The 16,015-nt window shown below is 48.7% G+C and overlaps 2 protein-coding genes across 8 annotated transcripts in view; one reads left to right on the top strand and one right to left on the bottom strand.

Annotated features, from left to right (window-relative positions):
• Nucleotides 1–1,932: 1,932 nt before the first annotated feature.
• On the top strand, nt 1,933–5,305 carry SCN3B (sodium voltage-gated channel beta subunit 3; the record flags this gene model as incomplete). Its single annotated transcript, XM_080357961.1, has 4 exons — nt 1,933–2,031; nt 3,453–3,678; nt 4,531–4,669; nt 5,242–5,305. The coding sequence occupies 4 exons, from the start codon at nt 1,933–1,935 to the stop codon at nt 5,303–5,305; spliced, it is 528 nt and encodes a 175-aa protein (XP_080214087.1).
• An 8,230-nt stretch (nt 5,306–13,535) lies between these two features.
• Nucleotides 13,536–16,015, bottom strand: part of GRAMD1B (GRAM domain containing 1B) — a gene marked incomplete at both ends in the record, with an annotated part of 79,140 nt that continues 76,660 nt past the window's right edge. For 6 of the 7 annotated variants that reach the window (XM_080357933.1, XM_080357936.1, XM_080357935.1 and 3 more), the window contains 2 exons: nt 13,536–13,625; nt 14,304–14,421. In XM_080357933.1, coding sequence (XP_080214059.1) covers nt 13,536–13,625; nt 14,304–14,421 — 208 coding nt within the window. Of the gene's footprint in view, nt 13,626–14,303; nt 14,452–16,015 lie in introns of all 7 variants that reach the window. The other variant, XM_080357934.1, reaches the window with a different exon arrangement.

The raw sequence follows: 16,015 nt of genomic DNA, 5'->3' as shown, positions 1-16,015 counted from the left end.
CGGCGGCCGCGCCCGGGGGAGCGCGGAGCAGCGCGGGCGCTGTCCGGGCCCTGTCCGTGGTGCTGCCGCCCTCCCCGGAGCCCAGCCCAGCCCTGGTGGATCGCGGGCACCCTCCGCTCCCACCCAGCCCCGGCTGCCGCCCACCCTCGGCTCCTTCTCGCCGGCAGATCCAACCCAGCGAGCGCGGAGCAGCCCGAGGCATCCTGTTGCGCCGGGTCCGCACAGCGAGGAGGGGAGCAGCAGCGTCTTCCGAAAAAGCCGCTTTCTAGGTTGGGATTCGCTCCTGGCTCAGAACAATGGCTGCACTGCCAAGGCTGGTTTGCGTGTCTTCAGTCGTGTTGGTGGTCTGGGGTAGGTGCTTCCATTCTGTGTTGGCTCCGGTCAGGTTCTCAACCAAATCTGGTGCTTGCCTCTTGTAGGAGAGGTGCTTCTGTAAAGCACCGCTTTCCCTTAACACTGGCATGAAGACCAGCCTTTGAAGTGGCTTTTTTGTTCACAAGAGGAGAAGGAAATGACATGCATGCAGAGTTAATATGAATGTAATGGAGTTAATATGGGCAGAGAAAATACATTACGGCTAAGTAGACTTAAGGCACAAAGCATGTGCTTTAAAATATGCACACAAGTTCTTTACTGTTTCCTATTTGCTATTGTTTTGAAATTTGCAATGTAATTTAACGTTTAGTTGCCTCAGGGAGGATGTGCAAACCGTTCAGCAGTGCATGTTAGTGCCAGTTTTACATGGAGTCTGTACAAAGTGAAGTAAATCATTTTATTGCGATTATTACAGGTTTTGTTCTGCAACTAAGAAATGGTCAGTTAGTTTTTCCAATACAGCTACCTTCGATCTGCACGTATACCTACAGCTCTGTGTGTGGGTGCAAATCTGCATGTACATATCTAGTTTAACTGGAATAAAGCATGATACAGTAGCTTCTTCCTTATTTATCCCAGAAAGCTGATGTTACCCATGGAGCTGGTAGTATGGGAGGGTTGGAATCTGACTATTTCCAGGATACATCCCAGGATAATACAGTGCTTGAGAGAATGGGTTAATGGTATTTCAGATGCTGGGGAGGAGGGAGCAGCCAGCGAAGTCAGCATCTTCAGTGAGCTGAACTCTAGGCTTTGAGACCGGTTTGGACAGACAGAACCCAGTATTGTTTAGCCCAGGGGACAAGTGTCAGCAGGGATTTAGTCTGAGATATCGTGCTGAAGCATTCCTTTTTTTATCAAGCATGTCGCTTCACAGCAAATGATTTTTGTCTTGTTTGGGAGAGCAAAATTTTATAGTTGGCACAGATTGAGTCAGAAGCGTTTTGAACGGGAATTCATGTAAAATCAATAACTCCTCCTGCTGATAATTTACTCGAGTCCAAGCCCCTTGCTTCCCAGTACTGCTTATGAAACCTAGAAACAGGAAGGGTGGTGAATCCTCCCCGTCGGGATTGAACGCGTTGCCACATTAAAACATCCAGGCCTTGGAACTTAGCACGAAGCGCGAGCTGTCCCTGCACGCTGGAATTGCTGCTGGAAGAGGAGCATGCTCAGCATGCACAGGAGAGAAGCAACAATGCCTCTGAAGTGGCATTAATTAGACGGGGAAAAAATAAAGTTGTGGCAAAGCAGATGCTGTAGAGGTGAATCTGCATGAAGTGATCACCCTCTGTTAATTATTATGAATTATTTATGTCTCAGTGAAGGAAGCTTGGTAAAATGTAACATTTGAGGCTTATCTCTTGTCAGAGGGTGCTAGTAATGAATCAAATTATCTTCCATTGGGGATGGTGTGATCATAAATGATAACTGATGTCTCTCTGGTTTCGTCTTACACTTCTCTGTCTTCTCTGCTGCTCCTTCTCCCCAGCTGGTTTTTGTTGTGCAGTATGTGTTGAAGTTCCGTCCGAGACAGAGGCTGTCCAAGGCAAGTCCATGAAGCTGCTCTGCATCTCCTGCATGAAGAGGGAAGAGGTGACAGCCAGCACAATGGTGGAATGGTTCTACAGGCCAGAGGGCGGAAAAGATGAACCTGTATGTATGTTTGGTAGCTGAGCCCTTGTTTTCATAGGTCTTACTGTGAAACACAGTCCAGTGAACCCACGTGGGAGAAACCAGAAGGTACCTATGAGAGTGTAAGGTTGTCACACAGCGGGATCCCAAAAAAGACTGTGTAAGGGAAGGAGAGTTTGGCTCTAAGTTGCAGATCTTCATGATTTTGTAGCATTTTCACCCAGAGGTTCCACAGCACCAATTCTGAGCAGTAGTTAAAGTGTCTTCTCCTTGCTTAGCTGATTTCCACACATGAACTGGTGGCAGGAAAAGCTAGAATGTACTGTCGAGTTCAGACATTCGGGGTTGTATGTACATGAAGGTCAGTTCCGAGTTCCATTCCTTGAATACAGGAGGTCTAGAATGGAAGGGAAACAGAAGTATGGAGTGACACCTGGTACCCTTGTCTAAGTCTCCCTTCTTTTGACATTTCGAAATCCCAGAGCTGTGTTTTGGAGGTTAAATTGGGCTCTGATAAATCTGTAGGACAGGATTTACTTCTTTCAGCCCCAGGGAAAGCAGCGGTGGTATCCTGACTGTGAGCTGGTTTGGATACCTGTCAGGAAAAGGTAAAAGTCGTTTTCAGACTGAATCAAAACAAGAATCATACAGATGAGGGACAACTGGACTTCAGGAAAGAATGGTAAAATGGGGAATGAGGTAACAGCTGAGTGCACGTTTCTTTTGGGCTGTTTTACATGGGTGTGATCAGTGGTTGCACTTCATCGCAATTGAGCAGGGCCAGGCAAGATGACAAATATTCTCCTACTGTCTGAAAACTGAAGGGACGGGGCTAAGGAGTGAGCTGGGAATTCACTTTCAGTGACACGGGTGATACGTTTGCCAGTGGCAGCCAAAGAATGTTAACGGAGCTGAGCTGGGGTGGCGGTTTAATGTTGGGGACTGTGGTCAGCCAGCAGTCCGCAAGAGATCAGGTCTGAAAGCCACCCAAGCTCTGTTCTGATGTACCATTTTCGCACTGACATATTTATCCTGCAACACTTCCCTTCCAGCTGAATATCCCAATACTGAAAACCACTGTTTGTCTTCGCTCTATTTATTCTGTGGTTCCTTGTTAAGATGGTTTTCGTGCAGTGACCGACAGGCAGGCAGACTGACTGCGGGATCCTGGCTTTCAGTTCCACTGCTGATCTTTCATGTCATCATCCACGTGTCTCTGTTTTTCTGTGCTTTAGTTTTTCTATGTCTGTGATGGAGATAATTCCGTTTTCTGTCTTTTGTATAGTAGTCTGAGGTTTTGAGGTAAAGGATGATAGAATATGAGTAGCTGCTGTTACTAAGGAAGCCATAGCCCAGAACATACACAAGTGTAGCCAGGGGATGATGTTGTCTGAGATATGTATCGGTGATTAATCAGAATTCCCCTTCACATTTCCTCACAGATCTACGAGTACAGGAAAACGAACCATGAATTTCAAAGCCGTTTCAGTGGTCGGATACAGTGGAATGGGAGTAAAGACATGCAGGATGTATCCATCACTGTGTTAAACGTGACCTTGAACGATTCGGGTATCTACACCTGTAACATCACCCGGGAGTTTGAGTTCGAGATCCACCGACCGCTCTTCACAAGCTCCAGACGGATCCACCTCACGGTGGTGGAGGAGGGTACGAGGACCGGCACAAAGCGTGTTGTGCTTTTTGGGCGCAGAGTGGTTGTGTGAATGTTGGAGGGTGTGATGAGCTTGGCAGGCTGCAACAACAGCTGGGAGCAGCTGGGCAGGCATAAGAATCAGAGCTTTCCAGTTTCTCTGCTCAGAATCCTCACTTCTCCCCTGGTGACTCTGGATGCTGCAGCGCAGCCTTTGCCAGGGTTGCCACAGCTTCTGCTTCCACCCCCTCCCTCTCATTCTCCATTTTGGTATCGGTCTCGTGCTTCCACCCTCTCCCAATCCACCCTCCCTTTGCAGCGCTCCCGAGTCTTTCTGCTCCTCTTGCTTTTGCTCAGTTCAGTGCTGAAATCCTGGCTTGTTAGAAATCAGGGGGAATTGTGCTGTTCTCTTTGGAGAGGGACAAGAGCTTTTAGCCCTCATCTTTTTCTGCTGTCTTCCCTTCTCCTCCACAAGCATCTCTGTGTTTTGGTCTCTGTCAAATCACCGGTGGCACAATACAGTCGAGTAAAACCAGCGAGTAGGACGCACAAAGGAAACAGTGAGGATGAGTTAGGCTAACGGTGAGCAATCTGTGTGAATGTGTGGGCGGCAGAGAACACAAGACACATGCAAGACTGAGCATGTTTGATCCCGCTGGAAACACGCAGTGGGATCGCTCCTGGCATCTTCTCTTGGCAGCCTCACCTGTTCATCTTTTCCCCCGTTACAGTGTAGTGGCACTGGGTATCTCTGGCAAGGTGGATTAGGAAGGGTGACTGACATGAGGGTGGAAAGTGTCAGTGGAGCTGCTCTGCTCCGATAGCTGCGTGTTGTGAATGATCAGAGATTATATCATTTTTCTTAACAGCTGGAGAAGACTTCACCTCAGTCATCTCTGAAATTATGATGTATATTCTGCTGGTCTTCCTCACCTTGTGGCTGCTGATAGAAATGGTCTATTGCTACAGGAAAGTCTCTAAGGCAGAGGAGGCTGCACAGGAAAATGCGTAAGTGTGAAATCTCTCCAGATGCAAGTTGTTCTCCACGGGTTCTTCAGATATTTCAGTCCAGATCAGACTGCAGGAAGGCTGAGCTTTGCTATTGCACGTTTCTAGTGATGTTTGGTATATCTGGAAACATCCTGACGTTTAGGAGCACAAAAGACACAGTGCACTTGCCAGGTAGGGAGGGTGGCTGCAGTGCGTGGGATTCCAAAGCGGCCCAGTTGGAACTGGGCAGAGCTGAAGGGCTGTTTCTAGAAGTGCAGCTGACGCCGCAGAGATGTTCCTATTTCTATACTGGCCCGCTCCTGTCGTTGTACGTACTTGGCTTGGATAAGGGTGCTTTTTGCACATGATGAGAGGGCTGTATGTGTAGGATTGTACAGTAGGGAAGACTCAGTGTCTGCTTCTGGCTACACCAAGGAGCATTTCGTACTGCGAGCGTCTTCTACAGGTGATATTTGTCACCTTAGAGCTACTGAGAGGCATTCAGCATCTCTGTAAAGGCGAATGGACCCAAACTGTTTTCTTCACTGTAGCACATGAGGTCATGGTTTCCTCCTTCCCTCCAACTACAGGACAGACTATCTTGCGATTCCATCAGAAAACAAGGAAAACTGTGCCGTGCCTGTGGAGGAATAACAGAGAGGAGTCAGCACAACGAACGGCACCAAGGTAGGTGACGAGGAAACCCTCGATCACGGCTTTCTTCTGCCAGCCTTCCAGCCTTCCTGCAGTGGGCCACGCCTGCTAGGAAGGACTTTGTGCAGAAGACCAAAATCTAGATATTTTAAAGTCTTGTTCACGTCCTGTCAGTTATCATGCTCATGAATTCTCACTTTGGTAAGGTCAGATGGCTTGCGCTCCAAGAGGAATTCTCTCACTTGCAGGGGCTCTGAAGACAGAAGGACTGTGTCTCGCCAGCCGGGTTTGAGGGGGAGCTCTGCGCCGTCAGGAGGAAATATGGGAAATGTAAATTCTCCTCTGTTTGCCTTGGACTCTGTACAGCCTTGACTTTGGCCTCATGACTCCATTCTGAGCCGCCAGCCCGTTTGCTGAAGGACTCTTCTTTTGAAGCACGCGGAGCAAAGGGCGCAGGGATGTGGGCAGCACGGCTCCTTCCCAGGTTTCAGTCCCACCACCTCATTAATGACTTTGTAAATGTTAAGTGTCATTTCTTAGCTGCTGTCACTGCCACCTTTATTTGCTAAATACGCTACTTCTCCATTGCAGAGGTAAAGGGTGTGTATGTCATGGTTCTCCAACCTGCAGGACCAAGAATGAGGTCATCGTACGATGATGTACCACCATGTGTTACAGCCCAAGCAGTCTTATCAGTGTTAAAACAGGAAGAATTTAATTAATTACTTGTTGCTCTGGACTTGGCACTGCCTATGCACAGGCAGAGTAGGATAAGGGCTGTAATGCATTAGAATGATTGATAACGTATGGTAGGATGAGCCCCTGTGCCATGTTCACGCTTGTTTCTGAAGGAGGGAACTCAGAATATAGATCCTAAGCAGTATGATGTAAGTATAAGAATCCCCTGGACTCATCCCTTTCCTTTAGCAAGTGTCAAAACTCTTAGTTCCTTCCGTTTGCCTTGCATAGCAGGTTCACTCCTCACGTAGACAGAGACACAGTGATAGGAATAACCTGCGGAGCCACGTTCTGCAACAACAGGCGAGCCAGTGGGACAAGGTATGCGGCACCTATTTCTGGGGAAACCCCGAAAGGAAGGGCAGGCAAAATAACCAGGGTGCGTATCCCTCCCAGGAGGAACAGCTTTGTAAAATGGTTGTACTTTTCCTAACTGTGATTGTCTTGTCATACTATAGTGTGGCACCACCTAGAGGAATACACAGAAAAAGCTCACTTTTGCCTACTTAATCGTAATTCTTTCTTGTGATAATTAGTCAGTGGTTTGAACAGTTAGCACTCGTTGTAAATGATCCACTGCTGCACAAGAATCACACTGTAAATTCAGTGTTTCCTACCCAAACTTACCTTTTCAATCTTCGTGTATTAAGCAGAGTAAAAACGATTCTATGGCCTCAAATACCGATCAGTTGAGCTCAACTAGGATTGCAAGAAGGGCAGAAACATTGGCTGGGGTGGAACTGTATCTTAAGACAAAATGGGGAAAGGCTTGGCTTTCTTCACACAGCAGACGTGGTTGCATCCTTACTGCAATGGAGCCTGCACTGCTTGCCAGAGTTGACAAATTTTGCTACACTGACCGCTTCTAAATAGTTACCAAGTGCTTGTGTATCAAGGCATGCTTCCCACCGGTGGAATTCCCTCTGCTTTGTTCTGCTGCTTTTTATGTGTTGCTAAAATCATAGATATTACTCCATTTGTAAGTAAGTCAGGCCCAGGCCAGATTTCTAACTGGCAGTTGTTCAAAATCCCTTTTTTAGAGTGGGTGTCACTGCAGTAAAGCACCTACAGTGCAGCCTCCTGGGCAGGATCGCTCTCGAGTCCAGCGCCAGGTTTGGCAACTCGAGCGGGTTTTCCAGATGAAGCAGACTTGTGATCTGGGCACCAGTTCCTTAAAACTTAATATCCAAACGGGGAAAAAGCAGCTCCTCTTTGAATTCAACTGGGTGTCTTTGCTTTCCCGAGGCCAACTTGCCCGGCCTCGGTGCAATTTTGTGCATAATCCTAAATCTAAACCCACAGCAACAGTGGAGGGACTAATTGTAACTCCAGATTTTCAGTCACTGACCATGGCATTGACACCCACAGCGATTTTCAGGTAAGGTCACGTAACCTCTCTCCCACTCTGACCCTGCCCCTCAGTCCCTGTGAAGCGTTGATAACCCTCTGGTGTCGTCATGTTAAGTCAGAAAAAGGAGTAAACCAAGAACTTCTGGAGAGCTACCTCAGGTGGTAGAGAAGGGCCATCCTCTAGTCCCGCACCTTCCGGTATCTGACTCGCATCTCTTCGAGATGCTTTTTTTTGGACCTATCTTTCACTTTTCCGGTTCCTGCAGATGTGACTATTGCCCTGTGTTGGTCTAGGCAGGAGAAATGGTTTGGATGGTGTTAAAGGCAGGTTGTGTCCTGGAAGAGATGGTTCTGGTTGGTCTCTGAAAAGACTCTGTATTTGGAAATGGACAGAAGAGACTTTAGAATAGGCAGGATAATAAAAAGAACAAAGCACTCACGAGTCGCGCTGTCTGTTTGATAGATTTTCTTTTTTTAATTTATACCGTACTTCCATTGTACTAGCTACTTTACATTACGTTTCGGCTGCGTAGCCTTTACAATTCCTAGGTTCTAGCAGGTAAGTCTCATTATCGTTTAATCACATTTTGCGCACAGCGCAAAGTTGATGACAGTTAGACAACTCCTAAAACAAAAGCACAGTTCCTCCCCTCCCCATCGTCCCAGAGTTCACGTCTGCGCCTTGGCCAGCAGCCCCGGCCGCCCGGGCTCGGGGTGACGGCCCCAAGGGAGGCGCTCGCCTGCGGGTGATTGTACAACCCACTCCCGTTCCTCGCCGACGCGAGGAGATCCGCGTTAATCTGCAGTTACGCACAGCAGCTGGGGTTGGAGGCTCCAGGGCCTCGGGCGGGGAGAAGACGCTCCAGGTTTTTAGCAGCTTTATCCAGCCCTGGAGCCACGTGACGGGAGATGAACGGGGTGAGGATGGAAACGTCCCCGAGGTGCCACAGCCACGTCGTGACGTGAACGGATCTGCTGCTCCTCCCTCCCTGCTGAGCTCGTCCAGGAGCCGGGTTAGTGCTTCCGAATCTGCTAAGGGCTATTGCAAGGGTGGTGGGCTCGCGAAAACGGGAACACCGCGCGTGTGGCACAGGTAACAGCCGCTCTCCCAAATCCCAGTGCCGCCGGGGCAGTTTGGGCCAAAACTGAGACACCACCAAATGGCTCTGGAACCTGAGCTGCACGGTGGTTTTATTCCCTAACTATTCTTGGAGTTTGGGTAGGGGAAGGTGGCCATTTAACATTAGCAATGGAATTGGCCTAAATGAGTGAGGTAACAGAAACGGCCAGAGGAGTTAACCTCTCTGAGCCATGTGCAAATATAACTCCTTCAGCAGAAGGAAGTCCTTTTCCCTACTGAAAAAAAATAAAACCACATTCACTTAAAGAGCATACAGACTGCGGCAGGGAAAGGCGAGCGGGGCAGCACCAGTCAGTCCGTCTACGACAAAGGGAATGATTGTCTGGCAGCAAAGGTGTGAGCGGGAGGGAAAAGCCACAGCAAGCACTGCAGAACACGGGGGAGAGGGGAGCGCGGATCCGCGCTCAGAGATAAGCCCATGCTGTCTGGCTAGATAGGGAAATAATCGGCAGTCGATAAAGACACTAGATTATTTGGCCAGTGTGCACATCTAGAAAAATAAAGGTATTATGGCACAGAGAGACCGGTGCTGTGGAGGCTGCAAAGCACAGAGATCAGAGCATGCCGGGCAGGGATCGGCAGAGCCGCCTCTCGGAAACTACACCAACACAGATCTTCTGGGAGCCACTTACCTCGGGTGCTTTGGTTTAAGAGTCTCTGTTTCGAGTACTGTTTTTAGCAAGCCCCTGTTGTGTATTGTAACTAGTGCTGAGACTGTCTGAAAAGACTAAGCCGGGCTCCATGTGACTGCGCCGTGGAACGTCCCGCGGCAGCAAACCTGGAGAGATCGGGCACACAGATCCCTCTGGAGTTTGGCAGGTAGTGCAGAAAGCAGGTCTGTCGAGAGGGGGACGGTGGCAGCCGCCTTGACAAACGTGACAGAATCGCCTCCCCTGAGCCGGGCACTGTTGTGTTGAAGCCTTTGTTACGGACTCTGCTTTTCTGCGTACTGCCCCACCACTGAACTAGGAAGTGGTGTAAATGAACCCAAGGGAAAGAGGAGTCCCAAACGTTTTCTCCCTCCTGGTAGCACAGAAAGACCTCACTGCCCAGGACTGAATTGCTGCTCCACTAATCCCTGTTGTGCAGCTGATTCCGCATTAGCAGTGCTGGACTTTTTAGGGTTGACCTCCAGCACTGTGTCCTAGCGCTGGGTGGTGTGAAAGGTGCAGGCTGCCCTCTCTGTCTCTCTCCTCTAGTTACGGGCTGTAGGATCCCCAAAAAATGATGCCTGAGATGGCAAAGCTACCAGGAAAGGGACAGGGATGGTCTATGTCAGCTGCATAATTGAGATGCATTAGGAGAGATCAAAGTGGAGTGAATTTCTTCTCTTCTCCCAAAGGACTTTCAGGGAGACAGAATGGATTTATGCAGAAGTTAGCAGCACTTAATTAATATCAGAGTTTTCTGACTGAAGCGTGCCTTGGATTATCGCTTAATTATTGAGCACCCAGAAAGCACGGCTCTCTGCTTAATTCATAGCTAAGCTCCTATTCTTCCCATTGCAGGTACCTTTGTTAAGTGGAATGAAATAACCTGTGTCTTTTTGGTCCTTTGCAGACTTTACACGCAGGTGCTGCTCTAGATACGCTTGGTATCTACTTTATGAACGCAAGATTGCACAGCAGTTATCCAGCTCTCAGACTCCCTTTTTGCTCAGCCCAGATGCCACAGCCCAAATGCCTCTTTTAGGGTAAGTATTAGCAGACAATGTATTTGTCAGAGGCCAGTTGGTATCAAGCTGGGATTGATGAGGATGTTGTTCTCCCCTGTGAACAGGTGAGACACACAGACTGGTAAATCAGAGCCTTCCATCCCTTCTCCCAATAGGAAGCATCTTACTTGGCAAGAATTAGGCTACAGCTGTTGGCATTAGTTTGCACAGACCAAGGTTTTGTTTCAGCCCTCGCCGTTAGTGCCATTGGGGGTTTTGCCTTAAGGCCTTGCCTTTTTCACTTTTATTAATGCTGTGATATATTAGGAGGCGATGAAAGACTGTGAATCCTACCCAAAGAAAGTAAATAACTAGGAATCTGAGAAAAGAAACCTCAGGCCTCAAGGAGAAACGTTCCGCTGTCTGAAGGGCACTGCATGGACAAGGTTCTGTATGGTGACCACCACCCTTAGGCTCTTTATTGAGTGATTTAATGCAGCTGTGTGTCAGTATGTACGTCAAACGTGTTAAACCCAATTTAAAGTAATGTGTGGGCAGAACGAATGTTCGTGTTTGTGATAGTTCTAGCTGCCTCTGCGTTGATTCACATTAATTTAACTAAGCTTGCGCAATTCTGTCTCTAGGGCCAAGCCCAAGGAAGCCATGTCAGTGGGAGCATCTCGAATCTAACGCGACGGCGATCGGGAGGAATGCTGCAGAGAAAAGACTGATGCATGGATGAGCTATTGGATTTCTTGTCTCCATAACTAGCAAGAGAATGTGAAATTGGTAAGAACACAGCTCTGAACACCACCGTTTCTTTTTGACCCTCTTGGACAGCTGGCTTTCTCTGCATTTCGATGGGTTGCATTTTTCTATGTACAAAATCCTCCTGGCAAGGAGGCTGAGACCCCACATTGCAGGTTTCCCTCTCCAAACGTAGCCTTTTTGTTTTCTAGCACGGACAAGGTGGCAAGCACAGGGATTCCTCTCTGTCATCTTTCTTGGTGCTTCGATTTAAATTCTAGAAAAGGGGAAGATGGGCAGCAGGAGATTTTGATGTGCTTAGTAACTGTGCAAGTGGCTGATGGGGAAAATAAGACTCTTGGCCAGTGGGACAAGTCCCAGTGGGGGAATAGATGTATATCTATATATATAGAGAGAGATATATATACGTACAGATATAGATATGGGGCCCTCCTCTCCCAAGAGGAGCCGCAGAATTGCCCTTCCCAGGCACAAGCACCTCAGTGTCATTGTACAGTAGCTATTTCAGCAGCCTCCCTGGAAACAAGTCAGGGAGCAGTACAGTAGTCAGCAGCATTAAATTAAATAAATAATCATAAATACTCACACTCTGTAGTTGCCAAGGCTTGTTTTTTCCCAATTTTACCTTGCTTTCACATTCTTAAATGTCTTTTTGATAACCTGCCTTCATCCACACTCCTTCACATGCGAGACGTGTTGCATTTAGCACTTGGTCACAAAAGTTTGCAGGCAAGTTGGGACAAATCAGCGAGTTACTTCTACATATGTCACTTTTTCCTAATTGGAATGCACAAGCGGGGGCTTGGGAGGGTTTTCCTTGGACTCCGCTGTGTCACCCAGCTGTGCGGAGGAGAGTCTCTGGTACAGAGATACCAAGACCAGTTACTCACCCTCCTGTCCCCTGGTTTTTCAGTGCCTAATGGAGTTAGAGACAACGGACGAGCTGCAACTGCACCGTGTGCGCAAGGGGACGTGCAGCTGCTCCCTCCTGCCGTTCAGAAGGTGGAAAAGGTGGCGCTGAACAAGGTGGAGATTGAAGGCCTCACATCACCTAATCTGCCTGGCTGGGTAAGATGAAAAAGCATTTATTAAACTTTGAAATGAGCAGTCGCAGTGGTGTTTGGTACACTGCACAGTGCAGCCTCCCTGCCCCTCTCTGGCACTTGGCTGTTAATGGGAGTCTGGAATTCTCCCCAGAACAAGTAAAAATGCGTATTTTATTTTTAATGCAGCTCTACCACTTGCCTTGCTTACCAAGCAATTATTTCACCACCAAACCTATGAGGATAGCAGGCAGAGGCCTCACACGGTGGCCACCGCTCCAGGTGTAGCCTAACACCCACTGACAGGCCCTTTCTTCTTTTCTTTTTTGGTCCCCATGGCCCTTCTTACCCTCTCCTGGGTTTCTGGAGGCCTTGTTGCTATACAGATGCAGTCATGTTAGCCTAGGGAAGGAATTTGTTTCTTTCTCCCTAATGTTTTCCCATAGATTGAGACAGGTAAGGGCTCGGTGCTACGAGCAAAATGGTCTCGCAGACCAGGGGCAGGAGGGAAATGTTTTGAGCATAGTAGTGGGAGCAGTTGCTAATCAATACTAATTTTGGTTTCATTTTAATCGGAGTACTCCCTCTCTAGTGGGGAGTAGCGCAGGTAGTAGCCCTTTTCAGCACCGATGCAGATCGTCAGCACAAGGATGGCTTAATGGCAGGGGCCCAAGCACACAGAAGCAGAGGAGTGCAGAAAATGTAAAGGGGACACTGTCAAAGGATGGGAAGACGCCTCCTGCAGCGTGGCTCTCCTCCATCCATGCACCTTGTAGGCAGATACTCCCCTCCCCACCATCTCCTTGGCTATTAATGCAGTATCAATAACAGGAGGTGGCGAAGTAGTGTTTGGAGAAAGCATTTCAGCTCATTCACGTTCTGTGCTGTGCTCTCTGTGCCCAGGCTGGCCGCCACGGCACCAAATGGTATTTCTGCTCCAAGAAGTCCCGGAGGTGAGCGCCAGTGAGAGCTGCTCTCTGCAGACCTACGGCAATCCTTCCGGAGGCCTCCGCTCCAGATGTGCGATAGTTCTGTACGGGATTGACGGCCATCGCCAAAACCTCTCAGCCCTGAAGCCAGCAAGGTAAGCAAGTTGACAGTGTCCCCTTTTAATGTGTAGATAAATAGAGTCAATCAGGGACCTTCATGCGCGGGGTGGGGGGTGGGCACTCACTGTGATGCTTCCCTTTGAAACAACAAAAACTAAACAGACAGACAGACAAACAGCCAGGAATATTACAGAAGAGTGGTGCACGGGCCCAGGGGCGCACACTCAGCCCCTGAGCGCACCTCAGCGCCGGGAGAGCACAGCCCTCCCACACACGCACACACCACGCTGCCACCGGGACGCTCCATTCCAGCCAGTGTTGGAGGTCACTCCTTCCTCTCAATACGTAGGCTTTTTTTTTCCTCTTAAAATCTGTATATAATATATATATTTAGATTCTGTATATATATATATTCTGTATATATATATTTATATATCCTATTTACACATATTGCACACCGTCCTCTGGCCTCCTGCATTCCTGCCTGTTAGTGGAAACGTTTCCGTTTCTCCTCTGGATCTGACCCGAAGTCCCGGGACCCGATGCCATTCTGAAGATTTATTAGTGAATCCTTCATCTGCAAGACAAGAAATTTCTCCGCTGTGATGCCACCGAGAGGTGAGAGCGCTTCGGGACTTCCTGCCCCATCGCTGCCTCCTCTTCCCATGTGAAGTATCAATACCATAACCATCTGTTTTTCGGGAGCAGCGCGTCAGGGCTGGGATGCACAAAGAGGGGCTGAGCAGACAGGAGCCCATGTGAGACTGTTGTCCAAGATAACAGAGAAGGGGTGAGCAGCTCTCTCTGTAGGGAGCGCAGCTTTCATTTATGTGCTCTCTTCTAATTAGCTGGTGTACAACCGGCTCTTTAGGCAGTGGATATCAAAACCCCTTGCTTTGTGCTCTTAAGGATCCACGTGAGCTACATACGAATCTAGGGTTGAGGTCAAATGTCAGTTTTCCAGACTGGGATGCCAGAGACTAGATATAAGGTGTGCTAATATAATGGTTTAGGCCCTGCAGAGTTCTCTCCTTGATACGCGTGGAGCCCTAAGAGGTGACAGAGAAGCTGCAGTATCCAGAACATAGCCCTGGGGACCTGGTGCCCGCTGCTACGTCAGAAGATGGATCTACAGGGACACAGCGCGGGGGACGTACCTGACAACTACAGAGGAACCAGGTAAGGGTTGCGAGCGGGTGGCTGGAGGACACGGTGACCCCCCCAGTCACAGAACTCACTGGCCGTGCGGTCTCACCTGGTCTAGAAGCATCACCGAGGATTTGATGATCTCACGCCATTTTTGTAGCTCAGAGTCGTGGTATTTCTGCTGAGATTCTAGTAACTGGGCCCATTCTGTCTGAGACTGGGGTAACCTGTCAGGCAGAATACGAGCAAGAGTGAATCTAGACAAAGTGGATTGTGGGGGGGCATGTAGATTGCATCAGTTTATGTCTAATCTTTTCATTTGGGGGGGGGGGGGGCAGGTTTTCTTGAGCAAAAGTGCATTGAAAGGCACTTATTATTTCCCTAAATGTTACTTTGTCTTAACAACAGTAATTAATTAATAGCAAAGATGTGCCTTTTGCATAAGTTGTTGCGATGTGGGTGGAGCCAAAAGGCCAGAGGGGAATGAGTGGACAGAAAAGTGCACTCTCAGTGCTTGGGAGACGTGTTTGTTGAAAGATGGCACCATGGCATCGATGGGGAATAATGTAACGTAATGTAATGCTGGGGACAGGCAGCCATGGACAGTTTCTTTATTATGACTAATAGCAGCACTTTCTTTGTATTTACAGGTATCAAGCCCCTCCCTTCAGGCCCAATTAATCCTCCAGAACAGGAGCTGAGTGGAGCAGAATCAGGGCAGATGGAAGCACTAGAGGCACTAACCGGAGGATCACCGGGACCGGCTGCCGGAGCTGCACCCAGGGCCTCGGGCAGCGGCCCCGGGGGAGCCTGGTGCTTGGCTGGGCCGGGCCAAGGACAAATCCCAGTCCAGAAAAGCGACATCAGGAGCGCAGCAATGAGGATGGATGAGGCAGTCAGCACAGCAGCCCACTCTGCCTGCTTCTCCCGAGAGGTGTGAGTCTTTTCTACTTTAGACTCTGCTACTTTCTAAGTTATCTAGATGTCTCTAACAGTTTCTAAGACAACTAAAAGTCTTTACCACTTTGTCTTCTGCTTACCTCTTTGGGCTCTTCTGGTTTCTAGGTTAGCTCAGTATCTTCAATAGTTTCCAACGTAGCTGAAAGTCTTTACTAATTTATTTTGTCTTCTTACTTCTTTGGGTTCTTCTGGTTTCTAACACAGCTCAGTCCCTCCTCTCAGGCTACAGTAAGGACTTTCAAAGTCCCCCTTCTTAGGTAAGTCTCTTCCTGGTAATGTAATAAATAGTCTTAACTTGTTCCCCTCTTACCTCTCAGGAGAAACAGCCAGAGTGGGCTGCCATACTAACTGCCCTGGGGATGCTCCTTATCGCTACGCTCCTGATGTCGCTTTTCTGACTGGGATTTGTCCCTGGGTGGCCCAGCCAAGCACCACCAAGCACCACCAAGCACCAGGCTCCCCCGGGGCCGCTGCCCGAGGCCCGGGGTGGCAGCTCCGGCAGCCGGTCCCGGTGATCCTGATCCTCCTGGTAGCGCTTCCATGGGCCTTGCTCAGCTGGCTCCAGACCTGGCGATGAAACAAAGATGTTAATTAAGCATGACAGTAAAAATACCAACAGTTTTAAAACACTGCCCCCCTTCCCCATGGTTAATCATCTTAGTCTCTAATAAAAAACACTCTATTACTAATAAAGATGGCTTTCGTCGTCTAAGTGAAGAACTACACACTGAGCCCATCAGTCTCAGTACAACCACATCTAACAATAAATGCCTTTGCCCCCTCACCCAGCAGATGGTCCGTTCTATGTCCACAGCAATCAGGGCTGCAATGCAATTAAGTTACCTGCACGGGAGGGGGGCG

Source organism: Nesoenas mayeri (assembly GCF_963082525.1).
Source record: "Nesoenas mayeri genome assembly, chromosome: 22".
NCBI classification, from domain to species: Eukaryota; Metazoa; Chordata; class Aves; order Columbiformes; family Columbidae; genus Nesoenas; species Nesoenas mayeri.
This window is presented reverse-complemented; position numbering and strand designations above follow the sequence as displayed.